This window comes from Melanerpes formicivorus, unplaced genomic scaffold, assembly GCF_026170545.1.
Source record: "Melanerpes formicivorus ecotype bairdi unplaced genomic scaffold, bMelFor1.0.p_v2 SCAF_12, whole genome shotgun sequence".
Taxonomy (NCBI): Eukaryota; Metazoa; Chordata; class Aves; order Piciformes; family Picidae; genus Melanerpes; species Melanerpes formicivorus.
The window spans coordinates 9,429,418-9,456,208 of record NW_027142364.1 but is presented as its reverse complement, the minus strand read 5'-3'; the positions used below and the strand labels follow the sequence as shown (position 1 = coordinate 9,456,208).

Genomic DNA, 26,791 nt, shown 5'->3' with positions numbered 1-26,791 from the left:
GCAGTTATGCAAGATCCCTTAATGGAAGCATTAGTGAAAAACAAACTATTGGGTGTTTTCCTGGTAGACCCCTCTAATGGGTGCAATCACACTAGCTAACACACAGGCAGCTGAAGCATCCCTGCCTTAGAAGAGAAAGCAAAAGGGAAGCAAACCAGATTAGGTAATTTATTGTACTATTCAGTAAGTGACCTGAGCTTAACAAATACCTGTACCCAAACTCACCCTCAATAGACACTTCAAGTATTTCTTTTTAGTTCACTGGTTTATTTCCTGCAAGAAACACCCATGAACTGAAGTCAAATACTATAACAGAGTATGAACATGAAAAATGGGCATTTTAACCCTTGAGAAAAGAAATAGGTCACTGCTGTAATTTGCTTTTCAATGCCAAACTGCAGACTGATTATATCAGTACACACTAGTGAGTTTGAAGCTGATGAAACAAGGATCAGTTTGCACGAGGTTTGGTTTAGAATGGTACAGCAGTAGTATACCTATGTATAGTCTTTCAGAACTTGAATAAATCCCAACTTTTATCCCAGAAGGAGGGCTTAATTGAAAAAACATCTTGGAATTGGGTTTTAAGACATGCTAAGGCATGGGTTTAGCAGCTACTTACAGTAAAACCTGCACTGCAAGAAGTTCTCCTGTCTTCTTTCAGAAAAGTTCAGTGGTCTCCCAACCTTAGAACATCTTGCTCCCTGCCGTAGGTCAGATCCTCCACCTTCCCCCTTCACATCACTTTTCAACGTTTGCTAATTTCATTGCTTGCTTGTCAGCCTACAACCCCTGCTGGGATACCCTATACAAATGGTAACCCAAAACAGACCCCTCACCTCTTGCCTCCTGCTCCCTATAAAACTTTAAACTAAAATGCTGCCCAACTTCTGGGTCAGAGCACAGTATTTGACAACTTGACCTGTGACACTGACATCATTATTTGCTTAAAGAGTCACAGAATGAGGGGTTTGAAGGGACCTCAGGATAATGTAGTGCAACTCACCTGCCAGAGCAGGTTCACTTAGAACACGTGGCGCTGTTTGACAGCTGCCTGAGCATTAGCCAATTAGCTATTGAAGCCCAAAAAACCCCACAATTACCATGTGAAGGTTAAGTCAGGCAGCTTTCCTCAAGAGGGTAATAGGTGAACATTATCCCTAGGTAAACTTCGATGAAACAGAACTTCAGTGAGAGCAAATCAGAAAATATCAGTGACCAAGGCACAAACTTCTACTCAAAATTGCAAACTGAAAGCCTGTTTGGCCCAATAGAACCTTTTGGCCATTGAGTGTTGTCTTTAGCAATGAGGTTGAGATGACAATCACAATCACCTGGGGGAAGGTGTTGATCTGTTAAGAGGGTAGGAGGGCTCTGCAGAGGGACCTCGACAGGCTGGACAGATGGGCAGAGTCCAAGGCATGAGATTTAACACATCTAAGTGCCAGGTTCTACACATTGGCCACAACCCCATGCAGTGCTAGAGGCTGGGGTCAGAGTGGCTGGAGAGTGGCCAGGCAGAGAGGGACCTGGGGGTACTGGTTGATAGTAGGCTGAACATGAGCCAGCAGTGTGCCCAGGTGGCCAAGAAGGCCAATGGCATCATGGCCTGCATCATGAATAGTGTAGCCAACAAGCGCAGGGAAGTCATTCTGCCCCTGTACTCAGCACTGGTTAGGCCATACCTTGAGTCCTGTGTCCAGTTCTGGGCCCTTCAGTTCAAGAAAGATGTTGACTTGCTGGAACATGTCCAGAGAAGGGCAACAAAGCTGGGGAGAGGTTTGGAGCACAAGCCCTATGAGGAGAGGCTGAGGGAGCTGGGGTTGCTTAGCCTGGAGGAGGCTCTGGGGAGACCTTATTGCTGTCTACAACTACCTGAAGGGAGGTTGTAGCCAGGCAGGGGCTGGTCTCTTCTCCCAGGCAACCAGCACCAGAACAAGAAGACACAGTCTCAAGCTGTGCCAGGGGAGGTTTGGACTGGGTGTTAGGAAGAAGTTCTTCACAGAAAGAGTGATTGGCCATTGGAATGTGCTGCCCAGGGAAGTGGTGGAGTCACCATCACTGGAGGTTGTTTAGGAAGAGACTGGATGGGGTGCTTGGTTTAGCTGGTTAGAAGGTGTTGGGTGATAGGCTGGACTCGACCTCAAAGGTCTTTTCCAACCTGGTTAATTTTATTCTATTCTACTCCACAAGCAGAACACAGATGAAACATAACAAATGTTCCACATATTCTGTAACTACAGGTTCTTACCTTACAGCAGGTGAAGGAGTGGATGGAGCCTCATCAATAGACTTTAGTTTTGGCACCTGGACAGCCTTATTTTATGGTTTAAAAAAAACCCAAAGATGTATAGAGCTGTCAAGCACAGACCACATGGTCTGCCATATTGGTAGACATCAGCAAACAGACCTGGGCTTCTAGACTTTCCTGAACCTTCACTTCAGGATTTCCATTAAAGTAGGCTCAGGGAAGAATGGTCTCTGCAACTTGAAGGATACCCAGAAAAAACAACAAATAAAACACACAGTGGCAAGATGTACGACAGGTCAAAAGATGAAATGTACCACAGGAATAAGAAAAATGGTATCTAAGCCAATAGTGACAGGCAAATGAGATCCAGTTTGAAGAACACAGCTAGAGTAGATGCTCCAGCTCATGGTAGATGACTGTGAAAGAAACTGAACGGCGTATGACTTAGCCTTCCCAGTTTCAGCATGAGAAGTCAATGATAATGCTTTGGCCCTCTTCAATATTAAATCTATAAATGTTTCTTGTCTCTGTTGTCTGTGCAACACAATCACCCACAGTTTGATTTGACAGTATTCAGAAATTAACATCTTTAATCATCTCACATCTTTTACACCAGTTTACACGTACTCCTGAGAAAACGGTAATTTAAGGTTAGTGACTAACAAACACACAGGAATAATTATCTAGACATTTCTCTCATTAAAATTTGTTTTAAAAATATAAAATTCATGGTTTAAAAAAATAGAAGATTTTAAAATTCCTTTTTGACTAATAATAACAGGGTTTAACAATGGGTTTGAAAATACTAATGTTACAGATTTTTACAAGTTAGAGTACCTGTAACTACTTTTAATGTATTTATATTTGTCACATCAGATAATGTAGCTTTTGTTCTTTAGAATTTATTTCCCTTTTTTCTACCACTAAGCTACAAGCTAGGTTAAGAACCATCAGCTGGATTTTTTTTTTTTAATGGCATACTGAAACCCTATTTGCTTTTGTATTTCATCTTGGGTTAGTGCACACAAACATTATCACAGAGCTGGGTCAACTGCTTCCTTAAAAAGTCAACCAAAAGGTGCTAACAGGTTACTTACAAGTATCTTTGTACAAAATCAAGTTGATAAGTCACCCCTCAGCAATCATTTTACATTTCTTAGAAATGCCTGGGGAATGTGTATGTGCCTTTTCCTCCGTGTTGATGACCAACATACCAGACACTTTAAAGATCTGAAGGGTGGCGAGTTTCTCAGTAGAAAACCCATCATAGGAAAAAAACTCCCCGTTTTGTCAAGTACATGGTAGGATTCAAGCAGCTGGGCCACCCAAAGGAGGTTGCTGAAGAGACACAAATTCTGCAGCTGGACTACAGCTGTCACAGGGGTGACAGGAAAGTTCACTATGGCATGGGTAAGAAATCTAGGAGGAGTGTAGCTGAAGTAGCGTAAAACCATATATATACCATCACAAGTTTCAGTTATGGCTTTTAGTGTCTTGTTGAGATTTTATATATACATATGAATGAAAACATTTAAATTCTTGAACTAAAATGCCCATTTCTACCCGTGCTGGGAGCGTTTCACTGCTTGCAGCCAAGTATCCATAGCAGGTTTGTATTCCTCTGAGTCCTTCTGGGGCTCAAAAACTGCTTCTACTTGCCTCAGCTTCTTTAGTTGTTCTTTGTCAGTCCAAAATCCTATAAACAGAAAATCTCAAGCTCAACTGCAAGTATATTATTTCTGAGTTACTTACAAGCAGTCCAAAGCTGACACACAGTAAGAAATCATGACAGCTTTTCTTTACTCAACCAACAACTTTCTAAGAGGGAAGCATAGTTCTAACATAATGAACTCTTTTCCAATAGCCTCCACTTCTTTGGTATCCTGACAACGGCGCATCTTAACTCGGATTGTTTCCAAGGAACAGTTCCATTATACTGAAGTTAGGTTTTATCCACATAGTGCTTTTAGCTGCAAGTCCCTCTAAATGAAGAATCACAGAGTGTGTCACGTTGGAAGAGACCCTTAAAAGTCATCTTGCCCAACCACCCTGCAGTCAGCAAGGACATCTCCATCCAGATCAGGGTCCTCAGGGCCCCATCAAGTTTGACTTTGAATGTCTCCAAGGAGACATTTAACCACAACTCTGGACAACTTGTTCCAGTATTTCACCTCTCATTGTGAAAAACTTTCTCCTAATGTCCAGTCTAAGTTTACCCTGCTACAGTTTAAAGCACTTTCCCCTTGTCCTACCGCTGCAAGCCCTCACAAAAAGTCCCTCCCCAGCCTTTCTGTAGGTCCCCTTCAGATATTGAAAGTGACCTGCAGTATAAAAAGGGCCACAGAAACCAAGATTTAGCATTTATTGCTTTCCTACTGTATTAAAAATTGCATAAATGGCAGAAAATAGCTGATGTTATTCAGATTGATTTGTGTTAGAGAATCATTCCCATCTGCCAAGGCCTGCAGCCTTCCTGCAGTTTTAATAGCTGAGCAAGACTGAGGCACATAGTTTTTATTTTCCAGTAGTGTTACTTGCATAGAAAAGCAATTTAATTAATGGAAACTTATTTTGTACATGGATATTAGGCAAAACTACTGGTGGTTTGTAGTTTAAGTTTGGTCAGTTATATAAACCAATTCTGTATAAGTAGAGCTAGATTTTTTTCCCCCCCTGCTAATATTTTATTTTGTACTTGCATTGTGCTCATTTCTGTGAATACTCTAGAGAATCAAGACCGGGTTCATAGAGATTAGGATGCAGCTTCAGCAGGAATGACACAACTGCACATAAGCAAAGCAGCTGCCCTCTCAGGTGGCCGGCCCACCCTCACCCAGCAGCACTGCTGGCACTGCCAGTATAGGAAGGGATGCAGAGTCTGGGGTCAAGGAGGGCGGCAGCAAAGGCAGGGCTCACCTCTTTCTTTTTCAGCAGTACATACCCCTATGTGTCAATGAACTTCACACACATGCATGCAGAGACTTTTTGCACTCACTGTCACCATTTATGTAAAACTAAACAAGCATATGACCACTTGGCAAACTGGGGACATGGTTGTTAGAGGTGGACTGAGGGAGTACTGAGGGAACTGGTGAAGAAGCTTGCCAAACCACTCTCTATCATGTATCAGCAGTCCTAGTTAATAGGAAGAGGTCCCAGATGACTGGAGGCTTGCCAATGTGACACTCACCCACACTAAAGACCTGTCAGTCCAACCTTGGTACTAGGCAAGATTATGGAATAGTTCATCCTGAGTGAACTCACATAGCCCATGAAGAACAATCAGGGAGACAGGCCCTGCCAGCATGGGTTCATGAAATGCAGGTCCTGCTTGATAAACCTGAAATCCTTTTATGTCCAGGTGACTCATCTAGTACATGAGAGCAAGACTGTAGATGTGTCTACCTGGAATCTTAAAGTCTTTGACACTGTCTCCTCCCACAGCAAACCCTGGAGAAACTGGCTGCTTGTGGCTCAGACACGTAACTCTTTGTTGGGTTAAAAACTGGCTGGACAGCCAAGCCCAGAGAGTAAACGGTCAACAGAGATAAATCTAGTTGGCAGCCGACTGAACATGAGCCAGAGTGTACCCAGGTGGCCAAGGCGGCCAACAACATCCTGGTTTGGATCAGGAAAAATGTGGCCAACAGGAGTAGGGCAGTGACAGTTCCCCTGTACTCAGCACTGGTGAAGCCACACCTTCAATACTGGGTTGTTTTGGGCCCCTCACTACAAGAAGGACATATTGGTGCTGGGGTGTGTCCAGAGAAGAACAACAAAGCTGGTGAAGGGTACAGAAAGAGGCTGAGGGGAGACCTCGCTGTTCTTTACAAAAACCTGCAAGGAGGATGGAGTGAGGTGGGGGTTGGTCTCTTCTTGCTAGTATGAGGTGACAGAAAAAAGAGGAAATGGCCTGAAATTGTGCAATGGGAGGTTTAGCTTGGATATTAGGAAAAAAATTCTTTCCTGAGTAATCATGCATTGAACAGGCTGGCTAGAGAGGTGGAATCACCACCCCTGAAGGTATGTGAGATACATGTGTACATGGCACTTTGGGCTGACAGCTGGACTTGATCTTAGAGATGTTTTCCACTCTTAATGATTCTATGAAATGCAAATAAGGTCCTTGATTCTGGTTTGTGTATGACATAATCATCTAATTCTTTGGCCCATCAAACACAAGTACATAGATACACATCACTGTACAGAGAAACAAACACTATATACCTTGGATTCCCACAAAAATGCCTGAAGTAGTAATTTGGGGAGTTTTTACAATTCATTGAAGTTAGGCATTGTCTTATTTTGTCTCTGTATTTACAAACCCACATTATGAAGGGAAAACCAACCCCCCTTTAAGTATATACATACCTGAAGCAAGGCCTGCTAGAAAAGCTGCACCAAGACTAGACATGTCTGCATTTGCAGGTTTTTCTATCCTCTTATTAATTAAATCTGATGTCATCTGCATGACAAAACTGTTATTACTGACGCCTCCATCAGCTCTACAGAGAAAAGGGAAGAAGCAGTTGTTAAAAAGCGTTCAGTTCAAATGCTTTTTGCCCACATTTCAAAACAAATTCTGGTGTTTCACACCTATGTGTAAGTCTTCATGTCACTCATGCACAAATGCAATCCCACTTTATGGGCAAATTTAGAGGCCAGTACAAGGTGCCTAGGAAAAAGAAAACAACAGAAAGCCTATAAACTGGAGGAGGAATGGGAGACAGACAGGGACACAGGACAGACTCATTGTCATTGAAATCTGTATATTCTAAAACTATCCATCACCTTGGTTGAAATGTTATGGTTTATAATAGAACCTTCACCCAGTTATCACAGCATGACAACAGTCAAAGCCATTAAGTTAAACAAACCTTTTCAAGTGCTCTCAAATCTGGAAAAGTACTTTTTTCCTTATTACCAAATCTTTCTACTAGTTAGTAAAATGCCTTCATGTTTGCTCCTTTCTATGGGGAAGATGAGAATGAGGCTTCCATCTACCTATTTTCCTGATTTCATCAAGTCAGAAACTCTATTAATGGGGGAAAGTAGAACTTATCAATGCTCATCTTTAATCATCTGAGAATGATTACTAGTGGTGCAAAGCAATCCCTCTTGCAAACAAAATTTAATTACAACAAAAAGCAATCTTTGAATTGTCAGAGGTTGGTTCACAACACTGTTGTACTCCAGTTCCAGCCAGGTACAGATCTGTTGCTCTATCAACACAGAACAAGACACCTATTACTATGGAAAGTACTGGTAAATAAAACTTAACAGTTGCTCAGAAATCTTAATTCAAATATACCAGCTGAAATCTTCTATCACTACATGATGACTCAGAAAACATTTGCATAAATGTTCTGGCTGATTCTGAAAGTTAAAATCAGGGGAGAATGCCCACCCGGTGATGCTGGAGTCTTTTGCTTGTTTGTACACACAATTAAGCAGGGTTACCACCTCTACATTATAGCACAAAAACCTTTAACCGGCAAAGTCCCTCTCTTAGTGCTAGTGACATGCATTCTCCTCCTTCTGCAAAAACAAGACATCCATTTGATTCAAGTTACAAGGGGGGAAAAAAGAAACAAAACTGCTAAACACTCAGTTTTATATTTAGTCACATTTTGCTGCTAGATATTTTGAAGATTCAATCTGTACAGTGCATCTTCTGGCTCCAAAATTCCCAAGTGCTATTTGACTAGGGATGTGCCATTTCACAGAACGAGTGAACAGGTGACGTTCCATGACTGATACTATGACTGCAGGAACCACCAGGATTATCCTTGGAAAGGCTGCTGCAGACTGCTACAATGTAAGACATGAGGACTAAAACTGAGGGTGCCTTCTCTGTGCTTTATTTGATGGTGTTGAGACAGGCAAAGAGAAGTGATAGGAATGTAGAAAGCTAGTAAAAATGAATTCTTTATAGGAACTTGTAGGAGCCAGTCTGGGAAGAAATGAGGGATACAGGACAGTACCTAAAAAAGGAATGAACATATTTATGGCATAAACCCAACAACAATGAAATAATCAAAGGATGGGAGAGCAGTTTACAACCCACTAAGTGTATCTCATTATCTTCTGATGCTAATCTTCAAGCTGCACTGCTACTGATGGTAGTTAACTAATTACAGTCACTGTATGAAACAGAAATTTTATATTAATGAATGTAACACAATATAAATGGGATCAGAATTCAAATGCTCCCTGGGCAGCACTTCTACACTTCCTGTTTTTCAGTTTGCAGCCTTAGTAACAACTTCTAGAATTTTGGAAGCTAATGTGTGCACAAAAAACCCAACTTCCTACGGAATCAAAACTTCCAATACTTTTAATCTTTTCCTCTTCATTAGAGCCTCAAGCCTGGCTGTTCCTTCACATTTGCTTACCAGCACGTGACAGAAGACAGAAACTTTTACCTCCCCCCTCTTTGTACTTTCCCTTTTCTTCCACTACTCAAAAGTATGATTTCATTTCTGTCTACATGCCTGCCAGTCTATTTCTTCCTTTCCATGAGTAAAAGGGAAAAAGCCACAAGAGGGATGGGAATACTGTCCTCTGTTCTTGATCATGTTATCATGAAGACTCGCACCTTGAGTACTGTGTCCAGTTCTGGGCCCCTCAGTTTAAGAAGGACATCGAAACACTTGAACATGTCCAGAGAAGGGCAACAAGGCTGGGGAGAGGCCTTGAACACAAGCCCTATGAGGAGAAGCTGAGGGAGCTGGGGTTGTTTAGCCTGGAGAAGAGGAGGCTCAGGGGTGACCTCATTGCCCTCTACAACTACCTGAAAGGTGGTTGTAGCCAGGAGGGGGTTGGCCTCTTTTCCCAGGCAACCAGCACCAGAACAAGGGGACACAGTCTCAAGCTGCGCCAGGGGAGGTTTAGACCTGAGGTGAGGAGAAAGTTCTTCACTGACCGAGTCATTTGTCATTGGAACGTGCTGCCCAGGGAGGTGGTTGAGTCATCGACCCTGGAGGCGTTCAAGAGGAGATTGGACGTGGCACTTGGTGCCATGGTCTAGTCATGGGGTCTGTGTTGATGGGTTGGACTCGATGATCCTCGAAGTCATTTCCAACCTTAGTTATACTGTGATACTCCTGGGTGCCAGAAGTTTGGGACAGCTTTCTCAGTGTGAGGGAGCTTGTGGCTCTAAGACTACTCATGTTCAAACAAAGTACCTATCAGCAATACATATTTCAGCTAAATTCTTCCAAGACGTTGTGGAAAGCAAATTGTAAGGATCACAGTTACCTCACTAGATATGATTTGCTTCAAAGAGCAAAACAAAAATCAATGAAAATAGGCATTCTCTTTCCATCAAAGATCCAGTTTTAACTGATGTCTTCCAAAAATATACAGTCTGTGAGAGACTTGACACAAAAAGGTAGAATGACCTCTATGGAAGGTATTACAACATGTAGTCTAGTGCTACCTGAAAACATGAACTGGCCTTTTTCTTTTCTTTCTCTTTTTAAAATAATTGGAGCAATCCATTGCTCACCTCCAATCCTTCTGGAGGTAAACTCTACTGCCAGTTAAGTTACATTGCCATTTCACTTAAACATCATCCAGCAATTTCTCAGCATTTTTCCTGTGAGATAAAACGAGTAACAGAAGTTCAAATTCAACTCCTGTATGTCAAATTCAAGAGTAACAAGGAACTTACCGAATAGTTTGAAGAGGAATGTGTACCTTCTGCACAATGCTATCGTGAAGCTGTTTGTTGCTTTAAAGAAACCAAACATTTAGTTGAATTAAGCATTATACATTCCATAAAGTCTTGCCAGTATCTACATAGTCAGAAAGTAAAATACAATGCAAAAAAAGCCCCATTTCTGTCAGAACAGCTGCAGTAGCTGTTTCCACAGTGCACAAAATAAAAAACAACAAAGGAAAAAACGAAAAAGACTGAAACTGGTCTCTGTTATACATTATTATGAAGGCACAAACATGGCTAAATCATAGCCCATTCTATAGCAAGTGACTGCAGAAGGTGTATTTTTTTTTCACCTGAAACCAGTGATAGGTTTCCACAGACAAGATGCAATCCTTGATATAAGGAGTGGTTTAGAGTGAGGAAGGCTGACATATAAGTGTTAATCTGAGTTTATCTAGTTCTTCTTTAAAGGCTATGTCTGAAGGCTGCAAGTTTGATTTGTTCTGAAACCATTTCATTTAATGGGAGAAAAAACAAACACAAGCGACCTCTACCCTTTCCTAGTTAAGTGGTTAGGTGTTTGCTCAGGTTCTTAGTGTCCCTGTTTTCATGAGATGCACACTTCAGTTCAGAAATTACTGCGTCTCATGTTCCTTTTACAGCACAGGGAATCAAATGCATTAGCAACAGCTGTAGCAATTCCAAATGTTACCTTCCCCCAGACATCCTTTTTGATTTGTAAGGAGGACATGACACCCAAAGCAGAGCTGGAGACTGGATGGAAGGAATCGTATCAGTACTCCCTAATTGCCCACAGTGCAACGTGAGCCTGGGTTAAACCATATTCAGCTTCAATTGGAGGCATGCTGGGTGGGTCTGTGAGGCCAGACTGAGCTGTCCCATAGGTAGCTACTGATGTGATATCATAGAATGGTATGGGTTAAAAAGGACCTTAAAGACCATATAGTTCCGAACTCCCCTACCACGGGCAGGGACATCTCCCACTCGACCAGGTTGCTTAAGGCACTGGTCAATCCGACCTTGAATGCCTCCAGCAAGAAGACATCCACAACCCCCCTTAGCAGCCTGTTCCAGCATCTCACCATCCTCACTGTAATGAATTTCTTCCTAATCTCCAGTGTAAATCTTGCCTCTCCCAGCTCAAAGCCATTCCCTCTTGTCCTATCACTACAGGCCCTTGTAAACTGTTCCTCCGCAGCTTGTAGGCCCCCTTCAGGTACTGGAAGGCCACTATAATGTCTCCACAGAGCCTCCTCCAGACTAACAGACCCACCTCTTGCAGCCCATTCCCACAGGGCAGGTGCTCTTAATCACCAGTTACTAGCAGTAATGTCCTTAATGCCGACAGCTAGATCTGGAAGTTGTTGTCCATTTACATCTTTAAAGATGTTTAAGTTTCCAATTACCATGTTCAATGAAACACTAACATCTCAAACTTTAGTCAAAGAGCTAATACAAGATTTACAGCTTCAGGTATACTCTAAACACAGCTGCAGTGGGCTACAGCTTTCTACAAAACCCTGACAGGATAGAAAGGGACAGGAATCATTGTTATAACATGCAGAAGACAAATGTGATTTAATAGTCTCTACAGGGTTACTTAAGAAAAACTCTGGACTAATAAATGTACATGAGTCTATCTGCAAAGTGTTCTTGAAAAAAAGGGAAGCATCTAAAGCTCCTTTTCAGTGTAACAGCAATGGACTGCTATGATTGCTATTTTGCAAGCTGCAGAAATCCATGGAGCCATTTAACGCAGCTGATCAAAAGAAAAGGAAACAGAAAATATAAGCAAGATAATTAAGCAAACGGTACCGGAAAGCCACAGATTCCAATATAGCTCGTACAAGATGGTTTCTGGTGGTGGAAGGTTTCAGCCCCATGAAAGAGGCACAAAGAACAGAGTCATTCACAGAAACCTGCAGAAAAGATTTCATCATGAGTTCAGTGAATGGGATTGGTAGGCTTCAGAGAAAGGAGTCAGATAATAAGAAAAAAAAGAGTAGTAACTTACGACAATTACAGGCAGCATAGTGAGAGAAGAAAATTGAAAACAGTAGGTAAGAAGTGGGTAGTATTATCTTAGCTAACTCAGTGAGCAGTCAAGAGAATGAATATATGTATACATATATATCCACATTTAAATATATATGTACACAGAACTAGCTTCACCAGCAAAAGGTTTAAGTGGCTTCAAAATCCGACATACTAAACAACACTGAAGCGTATGACTTCTCTTAAACACACATGTAGTGTACACTTTCAAGTGCCTAGGACAGGGCACACTAATATTGCTGCTCTCTATCGAGATTTCACACACAGTATTTATTTTTTTAAACACTCCTGAACTGCTGAAAGATGAACTGAGCTTTAAAAGCAACACTGAGAAGGACGGCAGTACTTTCTATTAGTTTCTACTACAGCCTGTTTTCAGTGACACTGATAAAGTCCAACTAAAATTCTAATGGCCATCAAGTTGTGGTTCTCCCCACCCCCCCCCCCCCCCCCCCGAGAACTGAAGGATCAATTGATGAATCTCCTCTCCACCCCTCTGGTGAGCTTTATCACTGAGTATTAGTTTGCTGGCCCACACATCTCATATGAGGAGTGGATGAGAGAGCTAGACCTGTTTAACTTGGAGGAGAGGAGGCTGAAGGGAGATCTTACTAATGCTTACAAATATCCAAGGGGTGGGTTTCAGGAAGACTGGGGCAGACTCTTCTCAGTGGTGCCCAGTGATAGGACAAGAGGTAATCAATACAGTCTTACATGTTTAGTTGTATCTAAACATGAGAAGGAACCTCTTGAGTGCGGCAGAGCACTGGAACAGGCTGCCCAAAAAGGTGGTGAAGCTTCCACCTCTGGAGACTTTCAAGGCCCACCTGGATGTGTTGCTGTGTGATCTGCTTTAGGTGATCCTGCTCTGGCAGGGCAGTTGGACTTGATCTTCTGAGGTCCCTTCCAACCCCTCCCATTCTGTGACTTTCACAAAGGTAAGGTTAAAGATGTGAAATTTCTTTAGAAAAAAACCCACTAGTCCTAGGAATTATCAAACCGAGTACAGCAGACCAACAAAGACCAAAAAAAACCATCAAAACAACTTTTAGAAACACAGAGTGATGAGGTGACATAGATTCAAAGCAATGAATCACTAGGAATTCTAACAGAAAAGAAGCCTACCATACTCAGTTTGATTACTCCCAGGAAAAGTGTCTAAATAAGACTATCTATGCTTTTTGTAACACCAGGGCTTGCAATCTTGCTCATAGCTCAGTATGTTTAAATACTCTGATGAATTATAACCTATGTGATGAAGAGAGGCAGAATAAAATTAATTCTTTTAGAACAGCACTTAAAAAAAAATCTTGTTTCAGTGAAGGCTCTGCAGGAGGCTGAAAAGCGGCAAGATTGGTTTCTGTCTCTGCAGGCATTGCTGAGTTACTGTGGCCAAGTAATGGAGTTTATCTGTCACACAGGTCTCCTTCTGCAAAACTGAAGTTAATTTTCTTATTTCCTAGAGTTTTTCCTCCTGGAGGAGTGGTGTTTAAGCATCCTGATATGACAGTGATCTTCACACATTGTGGTAAGGGATAGAAGACAAGAACCCGAATAATACAGAATAAATACGGTGCTTAGATAGATGCAAATTACTAAGTTTAAACATACAAAAGTTAAAGTTTTTAACTCAGATATTATAAAATATATTCTCAATTATATTATTACTAATAATTTTACCTGAAAATCTGGAACAAAACAAACACCTTGAGAATCAACAATACTCCATGCCATTTTTTCTGTTTCCTCTACACTGGTGAAGAGATCTGTAAGTATGCATAAGTGATATGCTTTCATTATTTACTTCAATTGCTTGATATAGAGACAATAAATGGTTTATTAAAACACCTGAAACAGTTGTCCAATAGATAATCACTGGTTTTGAACATCTACAGTGTAGTTAGTATTTTCAGTCTTTTATTAAACTGCAGTGCAAATCTTTTTGCTACATACGTCACAGCCAAAAGGCAGATCACTTCTACACGAAGCAACATAAACAATGCCAATACTTCTAAAAATCAAATTCTTCACATTATTTTCATGTAACTCCAACCTGTTATTAGAGATGTACAGCTACAGATCTCTTAAGAGCGTTACAGCAAACGTTTATAGAATACCGAATTTACAATCATGTTAAGCAGATGTAATGAACAGCTAATTTCTGTGCTTCTCCTCAATTGAAAATCTGCATCCAAATGCTCTAAAATAGCACATTTCTTACTTTAGACAGCTATCTTTTACACCATTTCTATTCAAGTCTGGATACCAGGTTAAAGGAATAAAAGAAAGCATCAGGAAGTTTGTTGTGCTCAAGAGAGAGCAAGTGAGAAGTAGAATGCTTCAGGAAAATAAAAGCCTCAATAGGTTGGAGGGTCTGACAGCAGAGCCTGAAGGGGAGATGTGAAAACCAAGCTCCCTGCAGTAAAACACACTTACCAGAGAACCTACTAATGAGACTGGGCATTTTCCACTGTCAAAAACATGTAGGCTAGTTTCTTCAACTATGGATAATAAACCCAAGCCAAATAACATTAACTATAACCCCCTAAAAAAGTTTAAGTAGCAATATATTTCACTCTTTACAAAATTAAAGAACTACTTACTTATATCCTGAGCCCATCTGATGGCAGTGCCAATGTCCGACATACAGCCTTCGATCAAGTAAACAACTTCTTCCCCAATCTTCCAACCAATCAGTGGATACAGACCTGAATTATTTTCCATGAAGCAATCAAACAAACATCTAGTGAAATTAAATGTTTCCAGAAAAACATATTGAAGCCTAGCCCTGCCCCACCCCTGAAAAAAACCCAACCACCCACAGAACGGTTTTCTTCAATTCCTGCAAAGAATTCAAGCTAGAAGTCACTGGTGGTTAAATTTACTGTTAAAAGTGTAATGACAACATTACAAGAGACTCAAACAAGGTTTAAACCCAAGTTAATCTAAAAAAATAATATTAAACCCCATCCCATCACTATAATTTAGCAAAAAAACAATAAAAAAGTCTTTAAGCTAAAGGAAAAAGCCATCTGCGCTTTCAGACTTGAGCTGGCAAAAAGTTTCCTGTCCTCTTGGCAAGCCCCACCCCTCCCATTTTAAACTGTAGGCTTCCCAAAATCATGGAAAACGAGACAGACTGCACAAGCAAGTTTACATCAGTATCAACTGTTGCTTTCTTGACAAGTAGCCACTTATGACAAATTAACAGGCTTGACAGAGCACAGATATTCAGAATAACAAAGTTTTAAACCCTTGAAACATACTGGGGAGGCTATTTCCAATATTTTTAAAAGAAAACTAATACTAAGTACTAGTACTGTTATTGATCCTGCATTATCTCACTGCAGGGTACTTGAAAGCACAAGGGCTCAAGATGAGGAACTAACCACAATCCACTGGAACATTCTGATGTGGAAGCCAGAGGTACAACCCCCTTTTTCTCTAATTCTGTACTGTATAATACTGCCATCAAGAACAAGTGAGGGAGGGAAAACACACACACAAACAAAAAAAAAGGGAAAAACCCCAAAGGGCTGCAGGTAGTAAACACAATTCCTACTGATGCTACTCAAATTCACTTCTTGAGAAGCGCATTTCAGAAGAACCAAGATTGACATTTACAATACAAATTATCTGGTCTTCTGTTCTGAAAACTCCTTCAAGCTGGTTTTCTACAGCTGAAGACAGAAGGAAAAACACAGCCCTGTTTTATGCCTTTCTGTATCCTCACCATTAACAGCTGTCAAGTAATGCGAAATACTCTAAAGCCCAAATTTACCTCTCCGTGACGCAAAGAGTTGCCGGCCAGTATTCACATTCCAGAATCCACCTGTTCCCAAGGTCAGTTTAACATCTCCTGGCTGAAAGCAGCATTCTCCAAACATAGCTGACTGCTGATCAGCTACCTGCCATAACAACAAAAACAACAGGAGTTAGCTACCAACCACCAACCTACCTGCTAGATTTTAAACTAGCACTGCAAACCCTTCCATGTTTGGAATACAAATAACCCTTCAGAAGGGTACTGAGGGACTCATACAAAATTTCTTACGTATTTGCAGGCCATTCTAACAAATTTATCACTAGAATCAAATTAGGCCAGGTTTGGATACAACATGAAGACCTGTAGTATTGCTTGAAAGAGTTAAAAATATGCTATGAAACTAAGAAGTATTTTGTATTTTAGTATTTGACAGGGCGTTTGCAATCCCAGGGAGTAGAACAGAGTAGCTTGGTTTGAAATCCTCTTCCCCCAAACAGAAAGTTGGTGTTTTGAGGGCTCACCTTCCTTTTTTTTCCTGCTGCATCTCCTGTACATTATTCCATGCTCAATTTTTCAACATTTTTTGGATAAGTTTTTTTTTGACAAAAAAATTCAATGACAAATTCTACTGTAGTAACATCACAGAAGAGAAATAGAGAATACTCGATAAACAAGCAAGAATTAAACCAAAGCTATATAAGAAAAATAAGGGTACAAATATACAGATTTAAGTAAGAAAACCTTTTCACTCACCATTGCCATTATTGGAATAGGTACCCCAAATATTTCACAATCAGCTGATCCAAAGTTGAAGCTTAAAACAAATGTTATGAAGAAATATCACAACGCTAATTGACCTAGAAGTCTACACATGTAAAGCCTAAGTCTGCATCACATAGGAAAGGTAATGCTACAGATTTGTTCTCACTGAATCACAGGCTGGAAGGCACCCCAGCCATCATAATCAATACTCTAGTTGAAATGAGATGGCACAGCAGCCTGTCAAGCTGAGTCTTGAAACTGACTCATATAGGGGAATTCACTGCTTCCCTTGGGAGAAGATTCCAATGTTTGACTTATCATGGGGAAAGATTTTCTTCTGGAGTCCAATGGGAATCTCCCTAGCAGTCACTTGTACCCATTTCCCCATATCTTTTCCATGGGACTCCTTGTGAAAAGGAGTCTCCAACCTCCTGGTAGTCACCTCTTAAATACTGGTGCATGGTAATAAGGTCTCTGCTAAGCCTTCTCTTCTCAAAGCTGAACAAACCCAGTTATCTCAGCCTTTCCTCATATGGCAGCTCTTCCAGTCCTCACTCTTGTGGCCCTATCAATTCAAGTATTTGGGGCAGACAAATTTTAAAGAAAGCCTTGAAATGATCACTTTAAGAAATACTGATAGTAAAATTCTGGATGTAGTGTTAAAAAGAAGATGCACACAAAATTTTTGGGGGGGAGGGCAAATATCTTTAACTATATTCCTCTGCCTGTGTAGGTTATATAGCATTTTTCTATAAACAATTAATTTGACAGTTACGGTATTCTTTTGAACATGCCTTCATAGTTACCTTGTGTCTTTCACCGGTGGATAAATAGACATGGGAATAGAAAGTAAATTACACAAAGTGGGGCTCCAACATTTCTGAAATACAGAAAAAGCAGAAATGTCAGCAACTCTTCAAGAGCTACTAAACAGCAACAACATGGTTTTTTGGAACTGCACGTACCGTGAAGGGCTCAAAAACACCTGTAGCACTGGCATTTGAGTAATCTGTAGCATACACAGAGCCTACCATACAAAATAAAGAAGAAAGGAGGATTTTAGATATCCAGCCATTTAAGGGTCATTTTAAATACATTCTTGCTTTACAGATCTCAGTGACTCCCATGAAATATAGACCGAGTGTCTACAGGTGAAGTCATAATGATGAATGAGCACACAAACTTTACCTGCCACTCACTGTAATGTGTAGATATTAATTACCTAATTTCACCCCCTTGAAACCAGTTAGAAGAGAGCTGGAGTGTTTGACTAGATGCAAAACACTGACTGCACCACTATCCAACCTATCGGGCATTAGCCCTCAGAACAGAAACGTCTTGTGCATTTGTAACAATTCTTTGTTCTTTTGCTTTCACAGGTGCTTTTCTTTAATCATGGCCAATCAGTTCTGGAAGTACTCTTCAAATCTTAAATGCTTAAAAGCTTGAATACACTGAATAACTATATCCTTTTATAACGGTTTAAAGCAAAACCAACAGGCTAACCTGCTTGCTCCACAACATGGAAGTGAGGGTAAAGTAACACACTGTCCAGCCTGATCTAGTGTGGGGTGTCCCTGCCCATGGCAGGGGGGTTGGAACTAGATGATCCTTGTGGTCCCTTCCAACCCTGAATGAAACTATGAAACTATGAGATAAAGAGATGGGAGTGTACTGAATAAACGTGGTAACATTATTAGCTAAGGTAATTGTGCATTTATGTAATACAGTGCATGATCACCTTAGCTTAGACTATTTGCAGAAAAAGCACAGTGAAATGCAGAAAAAAAAAGCACAAAGAAAAGCAGTGGCTACCCACTGCTCCCACCATCCCTGCAGAAAAAAAGCCAATACCAAAAAACCCCAGAACAAGCAACCGGAACAGGAAGCCTCTCATGTTGCAATCTGAACTTCAATCCCCATAATACTGTGCAGCATTGTGCCAGCATTTGCATTTTGACGCTGGCATGAGGCAGGATGGTTTGAGTAACAGCAGCAGATATTCAACTTAAGCCATGACAAGCTTTTCTGACTACCCTTCCAGGCAGGTCCAAAGAATATTTAATTCAGAAGTTTGTTGTTTTTATTCTGTTTGTTAACAGTAAATATATTACAATGTTTACCAATTATAAAAAAAAAAAATCATAAATTGTCAAAAAATAATGTATCAATGGCAGTCATGAACATGCCTTGGATTCCTGTTAGTTTTACTAAGATTTAAGAGGAACTGTAAAATTCACCTTTAGTCAGCCTATACAGTAACCACGTGTCAACTGTTCCAAAGCAGCAATTATTTTTTCTGGCAGCTTCTTCAGCCTGGGAACAAATACACATACAAAAGTAGTATTTATAGCCTGGCACCATCAAGAACCAGTTTCCTTATTCCTTTCCTCGTTGTCTTCATGATTAGAGATAACATCTCCAGAAATAAAGTCTCTAATTGCTATTTTCTTTTTAGAAAAGGGCAAGCTGGCTATGTAAGTAATGTTACCCTACACTTCATACTCCTAACAGAGAGAAAGTACAGTTTCTTGCAGTTACTGCTAAGGAAAACTAATAAATCTGTAGTGGCATCACAGCCTTAGGAAGGGAAGCTTCATACTCAGAACTGCAGAAGTGATAAAAGAGAGGTGAATGAATAAAACAAGGTCATGCATACAGCACTTAAAGTATCAATAGAAGAAATAAGAGCAATTTAAAGTATGTGCTTGACAATAAAGACAGAGCTATTGTCTTCTGTTTTATAATGTCTGCAAGGAGTCCAGAATATTATTTACCTTAGCTCTTTTTCCCCATTAAAAATGGGATATTTGGGTTGCATCTAATTTCTAACTGATGTGTACAACTCCAGAATTCATAAAAAGAATACACAAGCTAGTTCACTTGAAGTACGACCAAATACATTATTCCCTGCAACTAAGAGACAGGAATTTTTGAGCCTCTTGGCTTGATATGTGCATGTTTCAATTATCAGTGCCTGACAAAACATGTGAGAATGCTCATCTCAGACTGAAAACTCAGAAGCTGCTATAATTCCCAAAATTCCCACCTCCTATTTCCAACACATCCTGGCAAAACATGCCAGTAAAAAAAACTGCATGTCACTTTCCCATTAGCTTTGTGACAGAAAAATGCCAGACAAAACTCAGCATATTTCAGGGTGTCTTTACAGGAGGTAGCAAATCAATGGTGTCTATTTCCTTCAAAAATAACTTGAAATTAACATAGAAAAGAAAATTACTAAAGTTATAAATACAATAGGAAGAAATAAGGAAAAGGATAATGTTTAGAGTGAAGAACACAGCAACAAATAGTGCAGTGCTCATGAATCCACTAGATTGTTCCAGTGCAATTTTTTATGAGTATTTCCCAATTTACACTACCAAAACATGCAGAATAAAACTGCAGTGTTTGCTTGTCCAGTAGGACATTATTTGTGAAGCTGCGAACACCAGAATAATGCAGAATGGGAAGACTGCTTGCTTAAAATAAATACAACTGTTATGTAAAACTAGAGTGCAAACAACTTCAAAACAAAATGCAATTACTAACTGTATAATTAAAGTGAAATTACCTGATTATGTTTTTTAATATGTAAAGAAAACTTTTTTCTACTGTACATTTCCAGGATGAGGAAAAATTTGTATAAGCATAAGCAGATATTGTGGCAGACAGGCTTCGAACATTAACACAGACAGAAGTGTTTCATTCTGATGCTTCAGAGGAAAAGATCAAGCAAGACAAAACTAAATGAAAGTCATTAGCCATTATGATGATTCAAGAAAGTTACTATTTTTCCCTTTTTAGCTTACCTCATATATGTTTTTAAAAACCCATGACAACTTCATAGAAGTTTGGTGTGTTGAAAAAGTAAGAAAACTTGGTGCCAAATAGCGATCGCTCCCAGTCAAGAAATGAAGCACTGTAAAAATAATATGTATTACCTGTTTCAAAAGAAAAGGAGTTACTTGTTTTTTAATGACTCCCTTTAAATGTTTCTCTTTAAAGGATGACAACACAAATGAAAGCTGCTGATACGAGATTAGATTCAGAAAGCGGAAATTCTGTTAGGGAATCCTTACATAGGATTTCAACAGATGGCCTTCCCACAACAAATACCAAAGCTCAAATACATGCAGCTTTGTTATGGAATGAATGAGGAGCTGGCTTCTTTCTGCTTGGAGCAAAGCTTTCTTTTCTAAAGCTACGAAGCACAAGCCATGAGCAGGATAAACATACCTTCTATAGGTAATCTGAGCAAAGAGTACATTAAAAAAACAACCCACAAAACCCCAAATATACAAAACACTGCCAAGCAAGAACTACCTACATCCCCAATCTATGCCATAGCAGTGTTAACATGCACATGCAACATTTTAATACAACAAAGAGTGTACCAAAAAAAAAAAGTACCAGAAGTGTGCTAGACCTACAGATCTTTCCCCATAATTAATTACTTTCAAGCTACCAGTACTGCCTTTTTTTTCTTAGTACTGTCTTCTACACTGATCTTACTCACTTAAATGTTTTCAAGCCAGAGTATGTCATATGAAGCTGTTAACAGAACACTTGCAGTATTACATGCATTACTCTTCATAAAACTGAAACTATTCTAGTACATCTAAGCAGTACCTAGCTTAGCACAGCCTTACCTTCAACAGAAGGGACTTATTCCAGGAATTCACAAGTTCAGCACTTCTTACATCTTGCCAACTTATGAAATTATGAAAAGGTTTCCCTGTCTTCCTGCAAAACAGCATTTGAACATTCCCATTTAAAGCTACAGAACATACACTGTCCAAAAGGTTCAGCATCATTCATCATTTTCCATCAATGACACTTAACATTAGGGCAATTCCTAAAACAAGTGTGTATCTTCCCGGTGGATTTGAGGAACCTGTAATAGGCACATGGACATTTTGGGTGTGAGGCTTCTCACCAGAATTTAACAAACATGCATGCATCCATCTCTTCCAAAATAGCATGAAAACAAAAAAGGACCATTCTGAACTGCTCCAAGGTGTGGCTCTGTCTATTGGGTTTGGCTGAGGTAGAGTTAATTCTCCCCAGAGCATCATTATAGTGTTGTGTTTTGCAGTGCTGTAGCTGGGTGTTGATAACACACCAGCGTTTTGGCTGCTGCTGACCTGAGCACCAAGGCTGTGCTTTGCCCAAGAGTACATTGAGGGGTGAGCAAGATCTTGGGAGGGGACACAGTCTATGCCATATGACATCAGCTCAGATATATAAGCTGAGTGAAAGAAGGAAGTGTGAAAGAGTGAAAAAAGGGAACATTTGATGATGGCGTCTGTCCTCTGGGGCAATCCTTACACGTATTGAACCCTTGCTTTCTGGGAGTGACTCAACATTGTCTGGCTTGATGAGAAGGAGAGAATAACATCTTTGTTTGCTTTTGCTTCCATGCGCAGCCTTTGCTTTTGCTTTGCCCTATTAAAACTGCTTGTATCTTATTACAGGCCTTTTGTTATATTTTTTCCTCTCCCCTGACCATCTAAGCAGGGGAGTGCTAGAGTGGCTTTGGTGGGCATTTGGCCCCCAGCCAGGGCAAAGCCACCACACTGTGCAAACAAAAGAGAACAAGAGTGACCGATGTTTCTTGCTTTCAGGTTGTGACCTGACCAAGTTCAACTTTTCTATGCTCTGCTTCCCTCCAGGCTATGAATACAAATGAATACCAATCCAAACAACATACATACTTGTGCCACGTAATGAAAGTTGCTCTCTGTGTCGAGATGCCCAGACCAGCAATTTGCCTCATGTGAAGTCCCGCAGCTAAAGCCCAAGTCAAACCACATGCACAGAAAAAATAAGAATCATTTGAAGAAACAAATATACACCTTTTCCAATATAACTCCAAAAGCTATGAAATGCTTAGGAAATTAATAAGAGAATATAAATCTCTACAGACTGCCCAACTAAGGGGCTAGAACAGTGAAATAGAGAACTCTGACCCGCACAACTGATTCCAAAGCCGGTAAACAATCCTACATGTTTTACAAAGACAATTACGGTACAGTGAGACTTTCCCCCTTCTGAAAGGCCTCTTCATATTTACCTTGAACAATCTCAGAGGCAGGCAGGCAGATTACATGACTGATAGCATCAATTAAGGAATGGATTTTACATGGATAAATGTGAATAAAAACACAAACAGAAGCAGGACCTTTAAAAACTGATAGACAGTAATTCCATAAAGAAGCAAAACTAGATTGATTCTCTGGACAGCAAGGAGATGAATGTCAACATGCCATGGTTTTTTATGTCTCACCCTAAATAATATTTCAAAATCATAAGAACAAATTTGCTTAAACTATGTACCACTGAATGCAATAAAATACAGTTCAAATTCAGAAGTATAAAAATGCACACTCAGATACACATAAATTTTGCTGTTAAACCTTCCTTTCACATAACTGTTACAGAACATTTTTTTCTAACATACCTAACTGTAAATAAATATGGCCACAGATATTTTCAAAGTAGCTCTGGTTAGCATCCCAAGTAACCTCCATGCATAATTCCAGAAACAAAATTATGTGAAACAACTCTATATTAAGAAATTCCACTTAAACAGACACCTATTTTGTCCAAAGCGCCATTACCCTGATGGGCTCTGAATCCTGCTACTCAAACAGATCTCAGCTTAAGTATGCCCTGCTCGTATAGGCTAATTTCCATGTGCAAAGTTAGTCATCTGCGTAAGCACATATTGCACTCTCCAACTCACAGCCTCTGAGTGACAACTATGGGACTGACCTTCGTACAGAAAGGCCACATCTTGCCCTTCTGACCTCCACACATGCTTCACCACCTCAGCGTGGTCTTTGCGCTCAGGCAGGCAGTGCTCTAACAGCCCTGAGTCAGCTGAAAAGTCAGCCACTGCTCTCGCAAGGCTACCTGCACCAACTGCCTGGCACAGGTACAGCTGGTACAAGACGGTATGGGAGGAGGATCTAGGAGTGGGTGGCTTGAGAACAGTAGTACTTCTTTGTCAATAGCAGCTCGGTCTAAACAGGTGAAGCCAACAACCTGCACGTTCCCATCACTCTTCCTGTTTCAATAGTCATGCTCTTTTGACCCCATGTGAGCAGAGCAAACTTCCATTTAAAAGAAAAACAAACAGAAGTATGGACGTTTTCCAGCTAGGCTGTCTCCTGGAAGGGTGAACCAGTACCAGAATGAGAAAGAAGAGTGGGGTCAGGCAGTTAGAAGCAGTTTCCACCTTTAGGCAGTACTGACCAGTCACACGTGGGATCATGTTTTAGCTCTACAAGCCCTATAAAATGAAGTGCTCCCATGCCTTCACGCTGCTGCCAGTCATTCCTGCTCCTGCTACCACACCCTCTCTTGTGGCAGCACAAACATTGGCGAAGCTCTGCTGGCATAAACAACTACAGAGAGATGTGACTCAGGAAACGGCTGTAAACTTGAGACATCCCTGTACAAAGGAAGGTGGGACCCATTTTTCTGCTAGCATGAGCTTATGTTCACTTGCGTTACACAAACACTTAAAAATTACTTTACCACTGCACAGTTTGGCCAGAAGAGAAGCTTCCCTTTTTTAAACTAGCTGAAAGAGATCTTGCTTCCTGATTTGTCCCCCCGAGTGGAAGAAACTAGTAAGGTCTTTAAGGCTTAACAAAGCACTGCTATTCTTGTGACACACTGGTTGTGGCTTCTGAGGAAACAAGACCAAGAGTCTGAAATACTCAGCTTCAGCTTATACCTGGCAATACTCAGTTTCCCTGTCCCCTCACCTGCCTTCCAAGGGAACAGACAAGAGAAGCTGTCTCCAGCCAGGCTTGGAGACAGAGCTAGACTTGGAGACCGCCCTGCAAAAGGGGCTGAACAGGAGGAACTCTGGGCACTGAAGGAAGGAGTATGACATGCACACACACGACAAGGAGGCTGGGGCATTCTGAGAGAGCAAGTTGGTGTGCTGTTGACAGGACTACAGCATCAGCATGGCACAGAAGGTGATCCATACTGGATCATAGAACACTGTAGCTGATATAATGGGAAAGCTGTGGGAATTGTAGAGTGTAAGAGCACAGTCAGAGTGGTATCCAGAAAAGGGGAGGGGAAAGTAAAAGATTTTGATGAAGACTTCATTAACTTCTCAAAATTCAGAAGCCATTACCTTGTACAGCCTCTTTTATTACACCAACAAACTGACTCCACAGCACTTCAGGATCTAACTCAACCCAGCCAGGACGAGGATAAAGCGATTCCACCTGTTCCCAAAACATACAAATCATTGTTACATAGTTCACAGAAACCAGCCTTCTTCTAAATGCTTGTGCAAATACATTTGGATTTAGTTTGTTAGGGTTTTTTTTTTCGTTTGTTTGGGGTTGTGGGGTTTGGTTTTGGTTTTTTTCTTTCTTAATGTTCTGATCTACTGCAAGAGAGGAAACAAAAGTGTTTTCAAACACAGCTAAATACAAGTATATGATCTCTGAAAGACCTCTCTTCAGAGGGAATGAATCAAGAAGCCTGAAGCCCCAGGAACTGCAGACTGTTCTGCTGCTGAACTTGAATGTCTATGTCTCTGAGCTGGTCAACAGCAGGCCAGGAATCACCTGTCAGATGAGCTTCCAGCAAGAGGGAGAGTCAGCTCCACTGAGGGCACCCCCTTCCAACTCTGAAAATCCATCAGATTTCTCACATTTTCTCTTGCTACAATCCTTCCATTGTGACAACTAATAATAAAAAAGTTAATTCTGGAGATCATCTTCCATAATAGGACACTGAATCAGAAATACTGACGTTAGAAAAGCCCTCTAAGATAAGTCTAACTCTCAACCTAACACCACCATGTCCTGAAGTGCCATGTCCACGTTTTTTGAACACCTCCAGGAACGGTGACTCCACCTCCCCCCTGGGCAGCCTGCTCCAACGCCTGACCACTCTTTCTGGAAAAAATTGCTCCTAATATCCAGGCTAAACCTCCCCGAGTGCGATTTCAGGCAATTTCTTCTTATCCTACCACTAGTTCCTCAGAAAAGACTAACATACATCTCGCTACAGCCTCCTTTCAGATGCAAAGGTAAGCCCTACGCCGGTCTCAGCTACGCTCCACTAACTAAAGTGTTTCAGTCTGGAGAACGACCAGTCGACAGGTGCCTAAAGCGAAGGTAAAAGGGAAAGGTGGGCGGCAGCAAACACTGAGCCGCAACGGAGTGCGTGCCAGCGGTGGTATGTCCGTAGGGCTCTCAACTGGGTTGCGGGTTTCATTTCACCCAGGTTGGTCTGAGAATCCTCGAAAAGTCGTCTCCATCCGACCCGGCTCAAGGGACAGTCGCGCACTTCAAAAAGCAAGGCTGGGTAAGAGCCAGCGGACGCTTCCCGCCGCCTCCGGGGACTCGGTGGGGACGCGGAGCCTTGGGTCAGAGGTGCCCAGCCCGCAGGCGTAGGCTGTCTTCACCCGCCGATCCCCACCCGGAGCGCGCTCTCGGCCTGGCAGCCATAAAAGGGCACCGCGCCCTCCACTGCTCTCCCCCCGACTCCCGCGCCACAGATTCACCTTCCTGCAGCTGGAGCCTCTGACGGCGGCCGCGCGGTCATAGACGTGGCACTTGAGCACCGTGCTGCCCACGTCCACCCCCACCACGTACCGCGCGGGGGCAGCGGCGCTCTCCTGCTGCTCGCACGGCATCGCCGGCCGCGGACGTATCGCCCAGTGCGGCGCGGCCTGAGCCCGCCCGCCAGAAAACCTCCGCCTCGCCGCCCGGCCCCACGGCGGGGCGGGTGCCCGGCCGGCCTATTGGGCGCGGGCTGCGGGGTGGCGAGGGGCGGGCCGCCCAACACCGACCGCCGCCGCACCTTGGCGCTGACGCCGCAGAGGCCGCTGCCGCGGGCAGAGCGGCCTGAGGACTCCGCTGCGTGCCGTCGACTCCGGTGGGAACAGCGGCACCTGCTCCTGGCGAAGGGGAAGCGAGGGGCGGCGGGCTTCCCGGCGGCAATGGCTCTTTCGGAGCTAGGCCCTCGGACCGGCACCCACAGGCACAGCAAAACACCAAAGCAAATCCAACCTAGCATGAGAGTCTGGGCAGCTACGGTCTGCATTTACCAAATGCACTTAGAAGGTTTTAGTTTAATTCCAAATATTAAAGGGTTTCTAGAGCCCAGAATTCAGCGAACACGGGAGTATTTCCTCACTCACAGCACTAACCCCCGGCTCGGTAAAGTGTCTGCTAACCCCAGTGCCTCCTCAGCGGTACTACACAGCAGAATGTCCACTGGCAGC

The 26,791-nt window shown here is 41.8% G+C and overlaps 2 protein-coding genes across 3 annotated transcripts in view; both read right to left on the bottom strand.

The window, feature by feature from the left end:
* Positions 1 to 2,808: 2,808 nt before the first annotated feature.
* On the bottom strand, positions 2,809 to 26,216 carry GK5 (glycerol kinase 5). The gene is made up of 16 exons (XM_068145232.1): positions 26,069 to 26,216; positions 24,683 to 24,776; positions 22,239 to 22,314; positions 21,174 to 21,267; positions 20,334 to 20,465; positions 18,762 to 18,837; positions 17,487 to 17,548; positions 17,328 to 17,401; positions 16,513 to 16,573; positions 15,775 to 15,901; positions 14,597 to 14,701; positions 13,674 to 13,759; positions 11,754 to 11,857; positions 9,927 to 9,986; positions 6,623 to 6,756; positions 2,809 to 3,947 (listed from the first exon to the last, which is right to left on the bottom strand). The coding sequence occupies exons 1-16, from the start codon at positions 26,198 to 26,200 to the stop codon at positions 3,811 to 3,813; spliced, it is 1,554 nt and encodes a 517-aa protein (XP_068001333.1). The 5' UTR covers positions 26,201 to 26,216; the 3' UTR covers positions 2,809 to 3,810.
* Positions 24,690 to 26,791, bottom strand: part of XRN1 (5'-3' exoribonuclease 1) — a 45,376-nt gene continuing 43,274 nt past the window's right edge. For both annotated transcript variants that reach the window (XM_068145222.1, XM_068145224.1), the window contains exon 45: positions 24,690 to 24,776. The gene's annotated coding sequence lies outside the window, so the exon portion shown is untranslated. The remainder of the gene's footprint in view (positions 24,777 to 26,791) is intronic.

Excerpts from the sequence above, each read along its gene's own strand:
- GK5 (XM_068145232.1), bottom strand. The coding sequence starts at position 26,200 with ATGCCGTGCGAGCAGCAGGAGAGCGCCGCTGCCCCCGCGCGGTACGTG. Across the intron at positions 18,838-20,333 it reads TTTTTAAAAACATATATGAG|GCTGAAGAAGCTGCCAGAAA; the intron begins GTAAGCTAAAAA and ends ATTTGTTCCCAG. Across the intron at positions 6,757-9,926 it reads ATTCCTCTTCAAACTATTCG|AGCTGATGGAGGCGTCAGTA; the intron begins GTAAGTTCCTTG and ends TTTTCTCTGTAG.